This window comes from Perissodus microlepis, chromosome 7 (genome assembly GCF_051167445.1).
Source record: "Perissodus microlepis isolate ML-2025 ecotype Zambia chromosome 7, ASM5116744v1, whole genome shotgun sequence".
NCBI classification, from domain to species: domain Eukaryota; kingdom Metazoa; phylum Chordata; class Actinopteri; order Cichliformes; family Cichlidae; genus Perissodus; species Perissodus microlepis.
In genome coordinates this window covers 16,345,838-16,364,628 of record NC_140467.1, presented here as the reverse complement: position 1 = coordinate 16,364,628, position 18,791 = coordinate 16,345,838, and the positions used below count along the sequence as shown (strand labels likewise).

The 18,791-nt window shown below is 38.7% G+C and overlaps 1 protein-coding gene across 1 annotated transcript; it reads left to right on the top strand.

Moving 5' to 3' along the window:
* The first annotated feature begins 7,255 nt into the window (after nucleotides 1-7,255).
* On the top strand, nucleotides 7,256-16,109 carry LOC146382863 (neuroepithelial cell-transforming gene 1 protein-like). Its single transcript, XM_084933833.1, has 12 exons — nucleotides 7,256-7,619; nucleotides 9,032-9,098; nucleotides 9,936-9,995; nucleotides 11,132-11,239; nucleotides 11,320-11,484; nucleotides 11,575-11,637; nucleotides 11,735-11,831; nucleotides 11,930-12,006; nucleotides 13,335-13,592; nucleotides 13,685-13,855; nucleotides 13,947-14,133; nucleotides 15,154-16,109. Exons 1-12 carry the CDS (start codon nucleotides 7,456-7,458, stop codon nucleotides 15,486-15,488), a joined length of 1,752 nt encoding a protein of 583 aa, XP_084789959.1. The 5' UTR covers nucleotides 7,256-7,455; the 3' UTR covers nucleotides 15,489-16,109.
* The last annotated feature ends 2,682 nt before the right edge of the window (nucleotides 16,110-18,791 follow it).

The window sequence follows — 18,791 nt, the reverse complement described above, 5'->3', positions numbered from 1 at the left end:
TGATTCTTTCTTTCATCACTGTAGTTGTTTTAATCTGTGCTAATATCTTTGTAAAAAGGTTTTTTGACTGAGAAGTTGGGCTGTACACATGAAAAACTAACATTAGATAAGATAATGTACCGCTGTAACACAGGAGGTATTACTGCTGAAAATGGGCCTCTGTGCACCTGTGTAGATATTACATTCAAACTCATTCATGATTTATGATCAATGTTACTGTTAAACATTTACATTTCTTGACATAATTAGGAGCGACTAAACATCAAACCAAATTTGACTGTATTTAGAAAACAAGATGTTTCCGATTCTCCTCAAACTTTTGAGCTGTATGGTTTTTGATGACAGCAGATGGTATCAGAGTATCAGGACAGGGAGAGACTGTTAAAAAGTTATGAGCTGTCTTGCTGCAGAGAAAGTGGAGTCGGTCGTCCTTGAAATGCTACCAGGATAGGCAGCTTGCAGGATGAATGATGCTCTGCCTCTGTGCTCAAGTGCAGACATAGGCTTTAAGCAACCATGAGCCACTAATAAGAGAAAATTTATCAACACACAATAAAGTGGACTTGTTAGGGAGAGTTTACCTTTAGCGTTGGAATAGCTCAACTCAATATTTGTTAACAAATACGCTTTAAAAATTCAGTCTTTGTTATAAACTGGTGACAAAATCCTGATCAGACACAGTTACATACATGCATACAATACACACTACTGCTCAAAAGTTTGGGGTCAGTCAGAAAAGTTCTTGATTTTAATGTCAAATTTACTTTTATTGTTGAAGTTTATCAGTAACATTTTTTCACAGATAGTTTTGATCAAATCATTCATTGTAAATGACTTCTGATGTTTACGGAAATATCTACACAGGTATGCAGAAACCCACTTTTACTAACAATCACTCCTGTATATTGTAATCTTAGATTGTGATTCTTTATCCAAGTTTATCAGATCAGATGGATAATATATGAGTAGAAAAACCTTTCTACAAAGAATAAGCCATTCCAGATGAAAATAGCAGAGCTCAGGTTTTCTGCAACTGCATTTCAGAAACTGAAAAACATTGTTGTCATCAAAGGAAGCATTACATTTAGAAAGTTTGGGGTCCTGAGCAATGACTTTTTGGGTTCAAGAGGATGAAAACCTGTTGGAGTGTGTGCTAATGTCTGTAGAAAAAGGTTTTATACAACTGGATGTGTGACTCTCTTTTCAGGACAGAACAAATTTGATCTAATCGTATTAGAAATGTTGTGTTTCACACACAGATGTTGCTATGTTTGCTATTTTTGGAACGAGTATAATATTTTGTAGAAGGATAAGGGTTTTTATGTATGAAACTTGGAACACAAACTGAAGATTTCTTACACTGTGGTGTGTAACTCCCTTTAAACATAAGTGCAAACTGGGTCCAGTTATGTATTGGTGCATGCTCAATCATCCAGGTAACTAAATCCCAAAAGGTTGATTCTGTTAGATAAGAAAAGATAAGATAAGATAAGATAAGATAAGATAAGATAAGATAAGATAAGATAAGATAAGACTTTATTGAACCCACAGCGGTGAAATTTTGCGTTACCTCAGCTCAGGTACAGATAGCAGAAGGAAAATACAAAAAATACAAATAAATACAAACAAATATAAAATAAGTAAGATAATACACTATATACACAGAGTTTATCTGGACGTAGCGTTTTCAGTGTCATCCAAGTGACTTCTTCGGCCTGAGTGACTGAAGAAGTCACTTGGATGAGTGACGAAACGTTTCTCTCATTGGAAACGCTACATCCAGATGGGTCCAGTTAGATTAGGAAGAGAAAATCTGATGATTCAGACACTATTGATGCAAAACTGATTCTTTCTTTCATCACTGTAGTTGTTTTAATCTGTGCTAATATCTTTGTAAAAAGGTTTTTTGACTGAGAAGTTGGGCTGTACACATGAAAAACTAACATTAGATAAGATAATGTACCGCTGTAACACAGGAGGTATTACTGCTGAAAATGGGCCTCTGTGCACCTGTGTAGATATTACATTCAAACTCATTCGTGATTTATGATCAATGTTACTGTTAAACATTTACATTTCTTGACATAATTAGGAGCGACTAAACATCAAACCAAATTTGACTGTATTTAGAAAACAAGATGTTTCCGATTCTCCTCAAACTTTTGAGCTGTATGGTTTTTGATGACAGCAGACGTATCAGAGTATCAGGACAGGGAGAGACTGTTAAAAAGTTATGAGCTGTCTTGCTGCAGAGAAAGTGGAGTCGGTCGTCCTTGAAATGCTACCAGGATAGGCAGCTGGCAGGATGAATGATGCTCTGCCTCTGTGCTCAAGTGCAGACATAGGCTTTAAGCAACCATGAGCCACTAATAAGAGAAAATTTATCAACACACAATAAAGTGGACTTGTTAGGGAGAGTTTACCTTTAGCGTTGGAATAGCTCAACTCAATATTTGTTAACAAATACGCTTTAAAAATTCAGTCTTTGTTATAAACTGGTGACAAAATCCTGATCAGACACAGTTACATACATGCATACAATACACACTACTGCTCAAAAGTTTGGGGTCAGTCAGAAAAGTTCTTGATTTTAATGTCAAATTTACTTTTATTGTTGAAGTTTATCAGTAACATTTTTTCACAGATAGTTTTGATCAAATCATTCATTGTAAATGACTTCTGATGTTTACGGAAATATCTACACAGGTATGCAGAAACCCACTTTTACTAACAATCACTCCTGTATATTGTAATCTTAGATTGTGATTCTTTATCCAAGTTTATCAGATCAGATGGATAATATATGAGTAGAAAAACCTTTCTACAAAGAATAAGCCATTCCAGATGAAAATAGCAGAGCTCAGGTTTTCTGCAACTGCATTTCAGAAACTGAAAAACATTGTTGTCATCAAAGGAAGCATTACATTTAGAAAGGGTCCTGAGCAATGACTTTTTGGGTTCAAGAGGATGAAAACCTGTTGGAGCGTGTGCTAATGTCTATAGAAAAAGGTTTTATACAACTGGATGTGTGACTCTCTTTTCAGGAGAGACCAAATTTTATCTAATCATATTAGAAATGTTGTGTTTCACACACATATGTTGCTATGTTTACTATTTTTGGAACGAGTATAATATTTTGTAGAAGGATAAGGGTTTTTATGTATGAAACTTGGAACACAAACTGAAGATTTCTTACACTGTGGTGTGTAACTCCCTTTGAACAAAAGTGCAAACTGGGTCCAGTTATGTATTGGTGCATGCTCAATCATCCAAGTGACTAAATCCCAAAAGGTTGATTCTGTTAGATAAGAAAAGATAAGATAAGATAAGATAAGATAAGATAAGATAAGATAAGATTAGATAAGATAAGATAAGATAAGATAAGATAAGACTTTATTGAACATACAACGGTGAAATTTTGCGTTACCTCAGCTCAGGTACAGATAGCAGAAAGAAAGTACAAAAAATACAAATAAATACAAACAAATATAAAATAATAATAATAATAATGGATTGGATTTATATAGCGCTTTTCAAGTTACCCAAAGCGCTTTACAATGCCACTATTCATTCACTCTCACATTCACACACTGGTGGAGGCAGCTACAGTTGTAGCCACAGCTGCTACTCAAATAAGTAAGATAATACACTATATACACAGAGTTTATCTGGACGTAGCGTTTTCAGTGTCATCCAAGTGACTTCTTCGGTCTGAGTGACTAAAGAAGTCACTTGGATGAGTGACAAAACGTTTCTCCCATTGGAAACGCTACATCCAGATGGGTCCAGTTAGATTAGGAAGAGAAAATCTGATGATTCAGACACTATTGATGCAAAACTGATTCTTTCTTTCATCACTGTAGTTGTTTTAATCTGTGCTAATATCTTTGTAAAAAGGTTTTTTGACTGAGAAGTTGGGCTGTACACATGAAAAACTAACATTAGATAAGATAATGTACCGCTGTAACACAGGAGGTATTACTGCTGAAAATGGGCCTCTGTGCACCTGTGTAGATATTACATTCAAACTCATTCGTGATTTATGATCAATGTTACTGTTAAACATTTACATTTCTTGACATAATTAGGAGCGACTAAACATCAAACCAAATTTGACTGTATTTAGAAAACAAGATGTTTCCGATTCTCCTCAAACTTTTGAGCTGTATGGTTTTTGATGACAGCAGATGGTATCAGAGTATCAGGACAGGGAGAGACTGTTAAAAAGTTATGAGCTGTCTTGCTGCAGAGAAAGTGGAGTCGGTCGTCCTTGAAATGCTACCAGGATAGGCAGCTGGCAGGATGAATGATGCTCTGCCTCTGTGCTCAAGTGCAGACATAGGCTTTAAGCAACCATGAGCCACTAATAAGAGAAAATTTATCAACACACAATAAAGTGGACTTGTTAGGGAGAGTTTACCTTTAGCGTTGGAATAGCTCAACTCAATATTTGTTAACAAATACGCTTTAAAAATTCAGTCGTTGTTATAAACTGGTGACAAAATCCTGATCAGACACAGTTACATACATGCATACAATACACACTACTGCTCAAAAGTTTGGGGTCAGTCAGAAAAGTTCTTGATTTTAATGTCAAATTTACTTTTATTGTTGAAGTTTATCAGTAACATTTTTTCACAGATAGTTTTGATCAAATCATTCATTGTAAATGACTTCTGATGTTTACGGAAATATCTACACAGGTATGCAGAAACCCACTTTTACTAACAATCACTCCTGTATATTGTAATCTTAGATTGTGATTATTTATCCAAGTTTATCAGATCAGATGGATAATATATGAGTAGAAAAACCTTTCTACAAAGAATAAGCCATTCCAGATGAAAATAGCAGAGCTCAGGTTTTCTGCAACTGCATTTCAGAAACTGAAAAACATTGTTGTCATCAAAGGAAGCATTACATTTAGAAAGTTTGGGGTCCTGAGCAATGACTTTTTGGGTTCAAGAGGATGAAAACCTGTTGGAGTGTGTGCTAATGTCTATAGTAAAAGGTTTTGTACAACTGGATGTGTGACTCTCTTTTCAGGACAGAGCAAAGTTGATCTAATCATATTAGAAATGTTGTGTTTCAGACACAGATGTTGCTACATTTACTATTTGTTCACAATCTGTGTCTGGTGATTCAGGGCTTGTGTGTGTATGTTTTGTTTTTCTCACGCTGACAATCCTCACAGGTCCTCTGGCCCAAGATTCTTGATTGTATTGTCTTCTGTTTATAATGTTGGTTGTGTTCTCTCCCTTTTCTTCCATCTCCCTGCCTGTGGTTATGTGAGCTCATGGAAGTTTTGGTTTGCCGGAGGGATCGTAAGTCCCTAAGTGTTCCCGCACTGGATGCTGCCACACCAGCCGTCACTAGCTTCAGCTGAGGGCCGCGTTTGGTGCGCACTATTTTACCGTAGACTAATGTGCATGAAAGGCCTCGCTTCAGTAGATTGCCCTTTCATTGTGTGTATCTGTTTGTGTCTTGCCAGGAGCTGGAAGCAGAGCACGTTTTCTCATGGGAGTGGAGTCACGGTGTGGGAAGAAGAGTTTTGGAGTTGCCTTTTCACCTTTTGGACATTCTGTACTGCATTTTGTCACTCTGCATTTTGTCACTCACCTAAGTGACTTCTTCAAAATCAGTGACTCCTCAATTGGACTATTCTGAATAAAAAAGGGTTTGTTATGCTGCTAGATGAGTTTTCATAGTTTAAATCCAATTCATCATCTATCATGATGTCCCAATGTTTCTGCTGTTGATAGTATTACAGTAATAGCATCAGAAGATTGTCTTGTAGGTGAGACCAGCATCACTGAATAGTATTTCAAGTTTAAAAACTTTTTTTTAATGTAAAATGAAACAAAAATAAGTCTTTTGTAAATGTATTTGGATCCAAATAAAATATATCTGTGCAAATAAAATCTATTTTTGTGGGACTTTATTTTGTGAGAAGATCATATCTGAAGCATACCTGCTAGGTCAATGAATAATGAAAATAACTTTAGTTGCTGTCTTTATGTTAGTAACGGTGCAGAAATTTGATTGCGCTGAATGGTTTGATTCTCCCTTCACAGCTAATGTTTTTATCTTGAACTATAAAAAGAACAGAGATCATCCTTCGGTTGAGATGCTCTTTTTCTAGTCATGTGGCTGAGTCACATCACTTGTGTCAGTATGATCAGAACAATGGTCACCTGATTCATGAGTATGTGCCAGTTTGAGTCAAAACGCTAATCTGAATCAAAGTGAATGTTGTCGCTCATCTTTTGAAAAATAAAGTAAATTAAAGTCAGCAAACCAAATAAGAATTTTCTTTACTTCACACATTATGAGTATTATCAACAAAGGAACAAATTGCATATGTTTTCAGTGTTTCCAAGTACCCAGTTTTAGATTCCAAATCTACAAGTCCAAAAGACCCGTGACTTAAAAGAAAGAAACACACTGCCTTTCATACTACACTAAAGTAGTTAAGTAATAGATAAAAACTGAAAGGACAGAAAAGTTCCTGTTTTTCACTGTACTAGAGATACACTCGGGGGTCGAGGGCCATTTCCAGGTGTCCAAAACTCAATTTATTTTCAAAAGTGGTTGAAAATTCAGTCAATTCTACTGATTTTATTTGAACACAGACGTCCTGACACCATAAACGTGGATTAAGAAAAGAGAGTCCTATGTAATAATATATGTTAATATGATTAACTCTACTTAACAGTCAAATTTGTTCTGCCTGAAGACGATAAAAAACTACATCCCTGCTTTCATTCTGAAACTGTTCTGAGAATACTTAATGTTGGTAATGTTTTCTGTGGCAAGTTTTCAATTTTCCCTAAGTGTCATTTCTGATAGTGTAAAGTTTGTCAAAAATGACTCCATACAAGGTGTAGGGTCACTGGAGGTTATCTGAGCTGACCACACCCCAGACACTTTGCCAGTCCATCACAGAGCTAACATAGAGAGTCAGACAAGCGTTCACCTTTGGCCAATTTAGAATAACCAGCTAATCTAATTAGCATGTCTTTGGACTGCGTGAGTAGGCTTTCTGCCTTGCACGGAGTGGACAGTCAAACAAACTGAATCAGCATAAATCAGTTTTGATGGATCAGAATGGATCAGTGTTGTCTTGTCCCCAGTCAATTCATACTGCAGGTTTTGTGCACCCCGCAAACTCTGATAGGCTGGTTTTCATTATCTTTCGTTATGAAACGCGGACGAGCTCAGACTGGCTCCTCCCACCTAGTCTAGCAGCGGAGCTCCGAGACGTATCCTGATTGGTCCATTTCCAAGAATCCGCCATATTCAAACTTCCGCCGTGCTGTGTCTTCTGTTGTCATCGACCTTCTGTTTTCTTTGTACGTATAGGGCCAGTTTTCATACGTTTGGTTTTTCTATCTTCCTCGCTTAGTCATAAACAATTTCGGGTATAACTCATCTCACAACGTTTAGCCACGGGAAATGGAAGAAAACGAAGAATTTAGCGGAAGCGCGACGGAAAACAAAAGACACAAACTTCGCAGGGTGTCATCGAGGACGTCTACGACCAGTATGATCAGCGCTGCGGAGCCCTCGCCTCAAACCTTACGAAGAAACAGCTCTAAGAAGCACATAGCTGCGAAAAGGTGATAGCATAATTATTTATTCGACAACCCTTTTGCAATATAGTACAGTATACTATAGCAAACATTTTATCCATTTCCCGGTCGGCCAACTGTGACGGGCAGGGCTGGTATTGTAACTGGCAAAAGGTGCTTTCAAGTGCACCTCGGAAGCCAACCAATCGACTGAAAATACACATATGTCTGCTTATCTTGTTTTAATAAAGAGATAATTAATTTAATTTTTACATGCATATGTGTGTGTGATTTAGGATTTGTACAGTTTCCTGTGCAGTAGACATCATCTTTATATTAGGGCTGTAATAATGTTATCCTCTGTAAAATACATCTTTATTTGTTGTGGGGAGGGAACAAAACTTTGTTTACAGGGTGTTCGTTTCTTTTATTGCAAATGAATTACCATCAAAATACAACAGGTGGAGAGACGTTGTAATCAGACCTGTGCAAAAGTTTGCAAAAAGAACATTATTTGTTGTATCATTTAGGGTTGAATAATTTTTTCAAGTTGAAATTGCAATATGTGCATTTGGTAGACTGCAAAAGCTGCAGTTAGTCTCACCAATCAGAAGTGACCCAAAACAACTGCATATACACCCTCCAACAACATACATGTGGGTTAAGGTTAGCCCACATGAGTTCATGAGGTTACATCTTTTGGTCATAACATTACATTCTAAATATTAAACTGGGCTTAACTTAAAAAACATTCCCCAAATCATTTAAGGCTAATATTATATGTGCATTATAAACACTATATAGATGTTTATGTTATAAAACATTGTTGTTATTTGATCACCCTGCTTTATAATGCTTTGTTTTGATTAGTGTACTGTGGCTTTAATTTGATGGCCATGCACTGCACCTGTATTTGTACTTGCAGACTTTCAAAAAATGCAAACAGTATAATATCAGATATGGATTTCAAAAAATGTGATTGGCTCCAACTGTTTTTTCCCAGAAAGTGGTGACTGTTAACAATGGTTAACGTGACGTCAGTAAATCAGATCTCATGACTCTCAACAAAACTTTTACAGTACTGATTGTACTCATGCCTCAGAGTCATGAGCACTGCTAGTGGGGTTTTGCAATAGTGGGTGCAGCTGCCCCTTGGCCTCGACCCTGACAGAAACTGTGTAGTTTCATTGTTTTGTTACATAATTGACAAGTAGCACAACAGAACTGCACAGCTCCTTAAATGGCTTCAATGTGCCTCAGTCATCCCAGAGCACATATGTGAAACATAACTGCAACATAAAGGGTCACAAAAATGCTTCCATGTAATACTGTAAGCCTCGCGTATTGTTGCTGATGTTGATAAGATACCAGAAAATGAAAAGCTGCCATTGTGTAACGACCATGCTATAAATGTGTTTTCATTGTGCAAGGCCAAACATGATTTGTTTAATTTCCCACAGACCACCACTGCAGAGAGGCAGCTCCTTCACCTTCCTCACTCCTGGGACTCCGTGGGATTTCAGCCTAGTGAGTTCATGTTTAATATGCAACAGCATCATGTTTTATTACAGCGATCAGGCCCTCACACAATTATCTCTTTGTAAACTGAACAACTCTCTTGATCCATGTCTTATATGGCTTGTATATTATGGTTTTCCAAAAACTTTCCCAGAGAGGTTTTTGGTGATTTTATCCAGCATTAAAAATCACGAGCATCACAGTAATAACATTTAAGAAGAAGACAAAGCCCGCCTGGCTTTGTCCGCACCTGCACATTTTACACAGACACCAGATCAGCCAACCACCCTGCAGTGTTTTGATTCTGAAAGGGTTGAACTTTTGTACTGTCCGCGGTTTGAATGCTCAGAAGTAAATGCTCTAGGAGATAAAAGTGAGTGTTACATCCAGACGGAGAAGGGAAACGTTCTGTACCAATATACACTGGGGGGGGGGGGGGGGGGGGACTGTGTTTTTAACATTCAAGAATGTGAAATCAGTTCTAGTAGTTCTCCATAAGGTTTGAGCCTGTAGAAGGCTAGTTCAATTTTTAGTCAAGTTGTGCTGTGGCTTATTTTTACACCTGTAACAAATAATGGGGAAATGCATACTTTTCAGCCAAATAATAACACAACATGGACTCATTGTGTGTCGACAGAGAACACTGCCATGGGTAGTCTCCCCTCAAAGTCCCAATCTGAGACAGGAAACCCCCATATACGTATTGCATCTGGTCATGGGTAGCAGGATAACATTTTGGACTGTTGTTGATGTTATGTTCATATAAGAGATGCTGCTTCTGATCTGTTGTTTAAACACTCATCGGGCCTTTAAAAGTAACCGCTATCTTGTGTTTTGTTGCTGCAGAAAAGAAAGCGCAAAGAGAAGGAGGATGATACCGTCAGCCTGTCCAGCTTCGACCTCAAGGTGAGAGTTGGAAAGCCTCCTTTCTGCACCTGAATGCATCTCTACCATAAACTTTAATCCTTCTGCATGACTCAGGTTGTCATCACAGACAGCCTGAGTCATGCAGGCTGAGGATAATCCTGCTATGCCTCAGACCGGCTGAGGAAATAACTGTGAAAGAGTATACAAGCAGTGCGTCTCTTGGTGCTGTGATTGTCATAAATTCAGGGTTCAGTTCAGCACATCAGAGTAGCATTTACACTCTCTATACAACATCAGCAACTAATATTACATTTGATCAGATAACATTAAAAAGTATGTGTGTTAAAGAACAGTCAAGCCCTTTAGGTAGGTTTTATGAGACACTTGTTTGAATTTTGTGATATAATTAAGCAATGATACAGCCAATCAGTCATGCCCATTTTTGGTAAGCAATCGTGCTGTTATTTGTAAAACCTGTGTTACTATTGTTAGCCATGCTTTTATTGTTGTTTTAATACTAGTATGTAAGGTTATTGAAATGTTTCAAAATGCAGTCTAGCTAGAGTTTTCTTGAGATATAAATCTTCTCCGTCTTGTTTTAGACAAGTAACAAACGTGATACAGAGCTGTCCCAGAAGCTAAGAGAAAAAATAGATCAAACCACCAAGTGGTTAATAAAAAACACATGTGCTCCATATTATCATCATCACGTTCACGACACAGCAGCAAATGTTTCTGTGCTGTAGAAGCAGGAGCAAAGTTCCTCTACTTTGAAAGGAAGAGCTGAGAAAGCTGAAATTCTCCCTCAAATGTGTAGGAGAACCGTATGAAGTACAAGAAGAGATCTAACCAAGCAGACACTTTGTTCATGGATATATCTTCGCAGTGTGCGTTTCACTGGAGATCACATAGTCAGACTGTAGATCTAAATGCAACATAAATACATCTGCACAGCAAACAGTCCTGAGACTAAACTGAAACTTTTAAGAGAGCAGATCAGTTTCATTTCATCCAGGTGTTTTACTGCTGTTGCTAAATAGACTAAGCATTTAAGAAAATAGATGAAAGGAATATGAGTAAATTGTGTGTGAGGCTATTTAAAAATGCCAATAGCTTCAATTATAAATAAATCCTACAGTTTTAGTTTATTATAATTGTATTTTTCTTTTTTTTAGGAACCCAGTAACAAGCGTGTCAGATCACTTGCCAAAGTTTCATCCCTCGTCAACTTGATATCTCCTTCAAAGAATGGAGCAGCGCGGCGCTTTGGTCAGACCATCCAGGTGAGCTCTGTGCTGTGACACTTAAAAACAACACTTACCCCGTACCATCTTCAATAACAACAGCCTTTGTTTTTTTGTAGTCAATGTCATCACGTGATACCAAGTCACCAGGGATGTCCCTCAAAGCTGGCAGCAAAGCTTCAGGTCCGACCCCCACGAAACGGAGAAACAGCACGCTGTGGTCGGAGACGCTGGACGTCCATCAGAAGAGCACGTTCTCAACAAAAGAGATCAAGAGACAAGAGGTTGTGCAGCTCAGCCTTAAGTCAGGAGCAGGATCTTAAATGTGCTGAGAGCTGAGAAAGTAACCCCTCCTGCTTTTGTTTTATTCTCAGGCAATTTATGAACTGTACAGGGGAGAGCAGGACCTCATCGAAGATCTTCAACTTGCCCGAAAGGTTAGTAGAATATTTGAGTAAAAATAGAAGAATCCAACATTTATCCTCGCTTAATTTCAGCTTCCTTTTTTACTCAAACTGCTGCTTTTGTGTTTAGGCGTACCACGATCCGATGCTAAAGCTTTCCATCATGACGGAGGAGGAGCTGGCTCACATCTTTGGCGACTTGGATGCATATATCCCTCTACACGAAGGTGAGCTCTCGCTAACTTGGATATAAAACTGGAAGCTGTTTGTTTTTCGCTAACAAATGTCTCTCTTTTTTTCTCTCTCGTTTTTTAACATTCTGCAGAGTTATTGGTGAAGCTGACGGAGGGAACTGGCCCTGATGGAACAGTAGCACAGATCGGGCAGATAGTGATAGACTGGGTATGAATACAGTAACATTATCCTGAGAATATACACTCACCTGTTACAGTGTCAGGTACATCTGTTCAGCTGCTTGATAACACAGATATCTAATCGGCCACTCACTTGGTATCAAATCAGTGCATTTAGCCAAGTAGACATGGTCAAGACGATTTTCAGAAGCACTGCATTGATCACCCAGATGTGACCACTCTGGAGAAGTTTGGAGGAGAGGGCCAGACTGCTTTGAGCTCATAGGAAGCCAAAAGTAACTTAGCCATTCATTACAGCTACAGTAAAATCTTGAAGCAGATGGTCTACAACAGCAGAAGACCACACTAGGTGCCAATCCTGTCAGCTAAGAGCAGAAAACTGATCCCAGTTCACATGACTTACCAAAATTAGACATCGGAAGATTGGAAAAATGTTGACCGGTCTGACTAGTCCCAATTTCAAAATAAAAGCATGGATCCATCCTGCCTTGTATCACCGGTTTAGGCTGGTGGTGGTGGTATAATGGTGTTGGAATATTTTTGTGGCACACTTTGGTTGCCTTAGTATCAATTGAACACTGTTTAAACACCACAGCCTACTTGAGTATTGTTGCTGACCATGGCTATCCTTTTATGACCATATGCCCATCCAGCAGGATAACATGTCAAGTCACACCACAAAGCTCAGATCGGCTCAAATTGGATGTGTTTGAACAGGAGATTATTGTTGTGGATGTGTAGCCAACAAATATGCAGCAACTGTATGATTGTTATCATAAGTGTTTCCAGCACTTTATTAAATCTGTGCTACAAAGGATCCCATAATTTGTACCTCATTAATTTAGCAGTGAGTGTATTTAGTGGATGTTTATCCTATAAGGCTTTGCCAAGTTAGGACATTTTAATACAAATATTATATTATAAAAATTCTTGCTAAACTCACTAAAGTTAAAATATTATTTGCTAGAATTGGTACTTATTGTATCATTGTTTTAATAGTTGGCTGTACATGACAATAATTTGTATATTTAATGTTGCATGAGTAAATTGGTTGCAGATTCTTATTTAATTTATTCTCTCACTCTAATTTTACCTTTTTTTTTTAACAATAGTCTTCATAGGGTGGCAGTAGAGATCACGTTTACTTTAGAACTGATGATGCTGACTGAAACTTCACAGCCTGCCATCAGCTAATATTTATATTTAAGATGCTTTTGAGGAAACTGAAAATCCTTTTAAAAAACCTGAAACTAATCCGACAAGCAGCCTTTGGATATTTTCTTTCTTTTCTTTTTTTTTTAAAGACATGAAAAGTGCACCGTGTAAATGTTTTGCCTCCGACTGTTTTTCTCTCAGCTGCCCCGTCTGAACGCCTACAAAAACTACTGCAGCAACCAGCTTGCCGCCAAAGCCCTGCTGGACCAGAAAAAGCAGGACAGGCGGGTGCAGGATTTCCTGCAGCGCTGTTTGGAGTCACCCTTCAGCAGGAAGTTGGACCTCTGGAGCTTTCTTGACATCCCTCGTTCACGTCTGGTAAAATACCCGCTGCTGCTGCGAGAGATCCTCAGACACACTCCTCCCGATCACCCAGACGTGACCAGTCTGGAGACAGCAGTACGTTACCTGCGTGCCACATAATCTGGCAATTTGCATGTTTGTTGCAAAAAAAATACACCATCATTTTATGATAACTTTTTATTATCCAGATCACTATAATCCAGGAGATCCTGTCCGATATCAACGTGAGAAAGGGGGAGTCTGAGTGCCAGTATTACATTGACAAACTGGAGTTTCTGGACGATAAGCAGCGGGACCCCCTCATAGATAAGTGTAAGACACTTCTGTGTCACGGCGAGCTGAGGAACAAGAGCGGCTCGGTAAGAATGGATGCTTCTTCTCGCTGTTACAGTATCTGCACGCCGTTCGTGTCGCTTTGAGGTTTCACGCTCTGTTACTGTGCTGCCTCAGAGGCTGCACGTGTTCCTCTTCTCTGAGCTGCTCGTTCTGACTCGGCCGGTGACACGTAACGAGAGGAGCTGCTTCCAGGTGTATCGACAGCCCATCCCTGTTCGAGACTTGGCCCTGGAGGACCTGCAGGATGGAGAGATCCGCATGGGCGGGTCCTTCAGAGGGGCTTTCACCAATGGAGAGAAAGGTGGGTTGACTTCTGATGGCTTCAATAATAGACGGGAGTTCATATCAGTGTAAACTTGAGGAGTTTGGGGGTTTTAGACCATCAGTTAGACAAAACAATTATAAGATGTCACTTTGGACGCTTTCTTTTTCTGTGCTTAATTTTTGTAGACTAAATTATTAGAAATGCATCTTTTATAGTAAAAATAATACCTTTATAACTGAAAATGTCTTAGTTGTAACTCCACAAATATTCAGCATGCATAGATGCATGAATCCAGTCAGTAGCTGGGTCTTGCTTCTTCTCTCGCCAACTTTCATTCACAAACCTCAGTCATATTCTCCTGCTAGAAGGAGGGGGGACTTAGTAGTGGTCCACTTCTAAAGTATGCTTTTCACTAAAATGGTGAAGCCGAGAGCAGCAATACACAGTCACACTAACCTGATATGACCTAATTACACATGTTCATCCTTACGTCAGGTTTTATCCATTTTACCAGTTTTTGATGGGAAATTTTGGACTGATATGTTAAACCACACAACATACTCCAAAAACATCCATTGATGGGCATTCTTTATTTTTAATTGATATTCTTTTTTATAATTATTAGTAATGTTAATTAATATTTATTTAACAAAATAAATTAACTGGTCTGTAAGTTCAATAAACACTAGAATTCTCTGGTAATATTTAATAGTTTGGGCTTTACGGGGTTAAAGCACACTGCACACCAGAGTGAACCTGCTGAGTCATGTTATAATTCACACTTGGCTTGCCACGACTGGCGGCCCTTTTTGTATTTGCTCACAAGTTGTCTGTACCATTGTGTTGACTTACTCTTTAGAAGAAACATGCAGAGGAGGTTGGATGGAGTGGGAGATTATGGATTCTTATAGGACTGGTGTTTATAATGCTGAATGAACTGGCGAAGAATTCTTTTTTCTTTTTTTAGTGTCATTAAAAAGGATTTTCCAGAATCCTGTAGCTTCAAAGCATCAGTATTATTTTTCTGACTGCCACTTTTATTCTCTTCTTCTCTAGCTAAGAATGTTTTCCGCGTGAGCTCTCTGGATCCTTCTCACGGCCAGACCCACACACTGCATGTGAGTGACGTCTACCACAAGCAGCAGTGGCTCAACTGCCTCCGAACCGCCATGTCCCAACAGCAGGGGGCTCCAGCTAGAGTTCAGAGGGGGCAAACCATCCCAGCAAAAAGCCACTCCTCTGTGTCCTCAGCCACAGTCTGTGACGAAGAGGAAAATGAGAACTGTCCTCCTCCTGTCTCTGGCCCCAAACTGAGGCCTCAGACGCTCTCCAAAACCAGACTGGACCAGAAGTTACAGGGATCACTGAAGAGGAAGGAAACTGGAGTGTAGCTATTTAGAGGGTTCCTCTTACATGTATTTGACGTGTGTCCTGTTTAGTCACATTTGCCAGCTTTTTTTTTTTTTTTTTATCCATCTGCACTGAAAAGGCTTCTCCAATCATCACCGTCCAAATGTTAATCCAACTGTAGCCCTTAAAAATGTGTAATTAGTTTACAAAAAAAAAAAAAAAAAAAAGCGTGCTATTTGCATATGTGTTTACAACAGCTGTAAAGCAGAGTTTTCTGTCTTGTTGCTTTGAAAACTTTTTCAGCTTTGGTTTTTGGTTAAGGCTTTTTTTTTTTTTTTTTTTTTTTTTTTAACCTGTCTCTGTCTTGTGTTATGATCAGGATGTGACTGTGTGTCTATAGAACGAGCAGCAAGTGTGAAGCTGTCCGTTTTAAGTGTCATCTGTGCCAAGATAAGGGACCAAGAAACTGTCTACCAAGGAAACAAGGCTCAAAGTGTTTCAGATCAGTGTCAAGATAGGGAGCATAACACGAGTGAGAGCACTGACCACAGATGGATTAAGAATTTTTTTAAGGGGGAAGGAGGGACATCAAGAATTCATCACATATTCAGAGGAAATTTGTTAATCAAAAAGGAAAAAAATAAAACATTTAGTAAAACTGAGTTTGAGACTTTTTATTGCAGGTTACTAAGATCCTCTTGATTGTACTTTGAGTTCTCAGTCACTTCCCTTTATTGTTAACGGGGCAGTTCAACAGTGTTGCAACACTTTTAAAGCAAACAGAAGCTTAAAAAAACTAGATACTGGTTTCTTTCCAATTAGTGTTCAAAAAACTACTCTCTTAGCACGTTTGTTCATGTGTTTTAGTTCAAATATGTCAAACTGGAAAAGGCGAAATGTAAAAAAAGACAGGTTATTGATAAATCCTTTTGAGTTCAGAGGCAAGTTTGACTTTTGTTTTATTTTAATTGGTGTGAAATGCCCATAGTAGCTCTTCAGGCCAAATCCAAAATGATATGCATTGAAAATGACGTCTTTACACACCTGCAAAGCCTGATTTACATGTATGAAAATTTTACCTCAATATCTGTTGTTGCGTTTGTTTGTTTTCACTGTAAAACATACAACTGACACAGTGTGACTCTAGATAAAGTGTACGTCAACAGATACGTCAATATTCAGTATTAAACAGTCATCGAAAAGAGCGTCACTGCAAAACTTAAAGATGTACTCATAGCATTCAGGGAAACAAGCGTCAGTACAAAGCGTATTTCAATTGTGTTGTCATAAAGAGTCAGAGAACAGCTCATCGCATTTCCAACTTCCTCTATCTCGTTAAACACCGATTCTTCACTCACTATTTAAAAACAGGAACCTGAAAGACTTTCTTAAGTTCTTTTTCATTTTTATATGCTCGAAGGATCATTGGAATTTCAGTTGATGGAGGTTTTGCTTAAATCGGTCATCAATTTGATTAGATGGCCACACAGCAGCTTTAGCGGCACACATTTTACTTCCACTAAAACCCTCGGGGGGGCCTCTTATACAGCTTTTGATCAGTAGTATTTATAGCTGATAATGTGTCACCAGCGTGAGATGCTTCACCACAGCCTAACCGAAACCCTCTTCCTCAAAGATGCTTACAACTGTCAATGTTGAGCGTCATGTACTCTTTCTGGGAGAGTTATGAAAGCAGGAGTTGGCGCAAAGCTTAAGGGTAAGCTGCCATGCCTCCTTTTATTTGACTTGACCGTTGCCCTGATAACACAAGCCTACGCGGCGAACACCTGCTTCCCCTAGAACACAGCTGCTGAGGTTTAGGTAGGCTAAAATGGCCGGCTTGGGGAAGTGGAAAAAGTTTTGAATGCTCAGGACTAAACCTTTCATTAAATAATGACTCACTGTTAACTATCTGCTGAAGGTAAAAGGATATCCACAGCTTTAGGGGGTCATTGTATTAATCTTTATTAAGTCGCACTTAAGAAAACACGGTCTGACTGAACTAACACTCAAATGTTTGTTCAAATCTTTATTAAGCACACAGATTGAACATTAACAGCCCAGGTTGGAAAAAACTGTACAGCGAGAACAGGGGATGTTTCCTGCAACCGTTTATAACTTGCACATTTCCTCCTAAAAAAAAATAAAAATGCATCAGTTTCAGTTTATGACCCGATTCACAAGCCCTCTTCTGATCGCGCTACAACATTACAAATTGGGTTGAGGTCACGACTCTGGTTTCTTCGTTCCAAAACGTGAATTTCTTCTTTTGCAACCGTTCTGCTGTCCATTCATTTGTGTGCTCCGCCGGTGTCAGGTATTGCTGCCTTATAGTCACCATTCATTGTTCCCCCAGTTTCAGTGCATTCATGCATCAGGAAAGCAAAGAAGCTCAAACCCTGATGGTTCCTCTGCCGTGCTTCCCAGTAAGTATAACGTACATATGTTCAAAGAATACCTGATGCTTTCCAGATCATCCAGATAGCCTTTGATCTTAGGCAGCACCGTTTTGGTTTATGTTTTCTTCTTATTTTCATTCTATTACCCGATTATTATTTGGTATTTTTTGTTATTACAATGTTCTCCTGTCACTTTGGCTGCTTCATCACCTTTTTCAGGACTACGTGTCTTTCTGTTGGTATAATCTTTGCAAGATGTCAGTTCCCAGGGAGAGCAGTAACACCTTATGAATGAGACATTGTGTCTTAATGCAGACTGATGGACATCCTGGACTGATCTCTAGAATTGCTTTTGTAGTCTTTTCTCAGCTTTATGAGCCTCTAAAATGGTTCTTCTGAGGTCCTGTGAAAGTTGTGCTTGAGGCAAGGTTCCAACCAATTCGTCTTTTGGTCAGAAATTCATTCATATGCACTTTCAAACCCAGACTCTAATTATTCAGTGTGGTACAAAAACAAAAACAAAAAAACCCAAACACATCTATTAATGTGTCTTGGATGAAGATCAGACCACATTTATTAATAATCAGAGTAGAAATGCAGCTGATTCTAAAGGGTTCACAAAAACGTTTCTTCTAATCCTGTCGCTTAACTTTGGAACTATCAGTTCTGGATTCAGAAGACAGTGACAGCTCACTAAATGTCATCACCATCATGCAGTTGTTGGCGTGTGTTGACCATCTCCAGAGTGAAGAACATGCTGGTATTGTTGAGTAGAAAGAAACCAATTTCGCAGGTTACTGTACTCTCTTAAGTTAGAGAGTAAATTTACAAAAACAAGGCACGTCCAACCAGGAAGAAGCTGTGGTGTCACGGCGAGCTTAAAATACTCAAACTGTGGGTAATGACATTAATTCGCGTTGACACTTTGGCCCTAAATGAGCTGTC

Bases quoted from the DNA above. Each gene is read 5' to 3' on its own strand.
- LOC146382863 (XM_084933833.1), top strand. From the start codon at position 7,456: ATGGAAGAAAACGAAGAATTTAGCGGAAGCGCGACGGAAAACAAAAGA. The intron at 7,620-9,031 runs GTGATAGCATAA...AATTTCCCACAG, and splicing joins AAGCACATAGCTGCGAAAAG to ACCACCACTGCAGAGAGGCA. The intron at 11,638-11,734 runs GTTAGTAGAATA...TTTTGTGTTTAG, and splicing joins ATCTTCAACTTGCCCGAAAG to GCGTACCACGATCCGATGCT.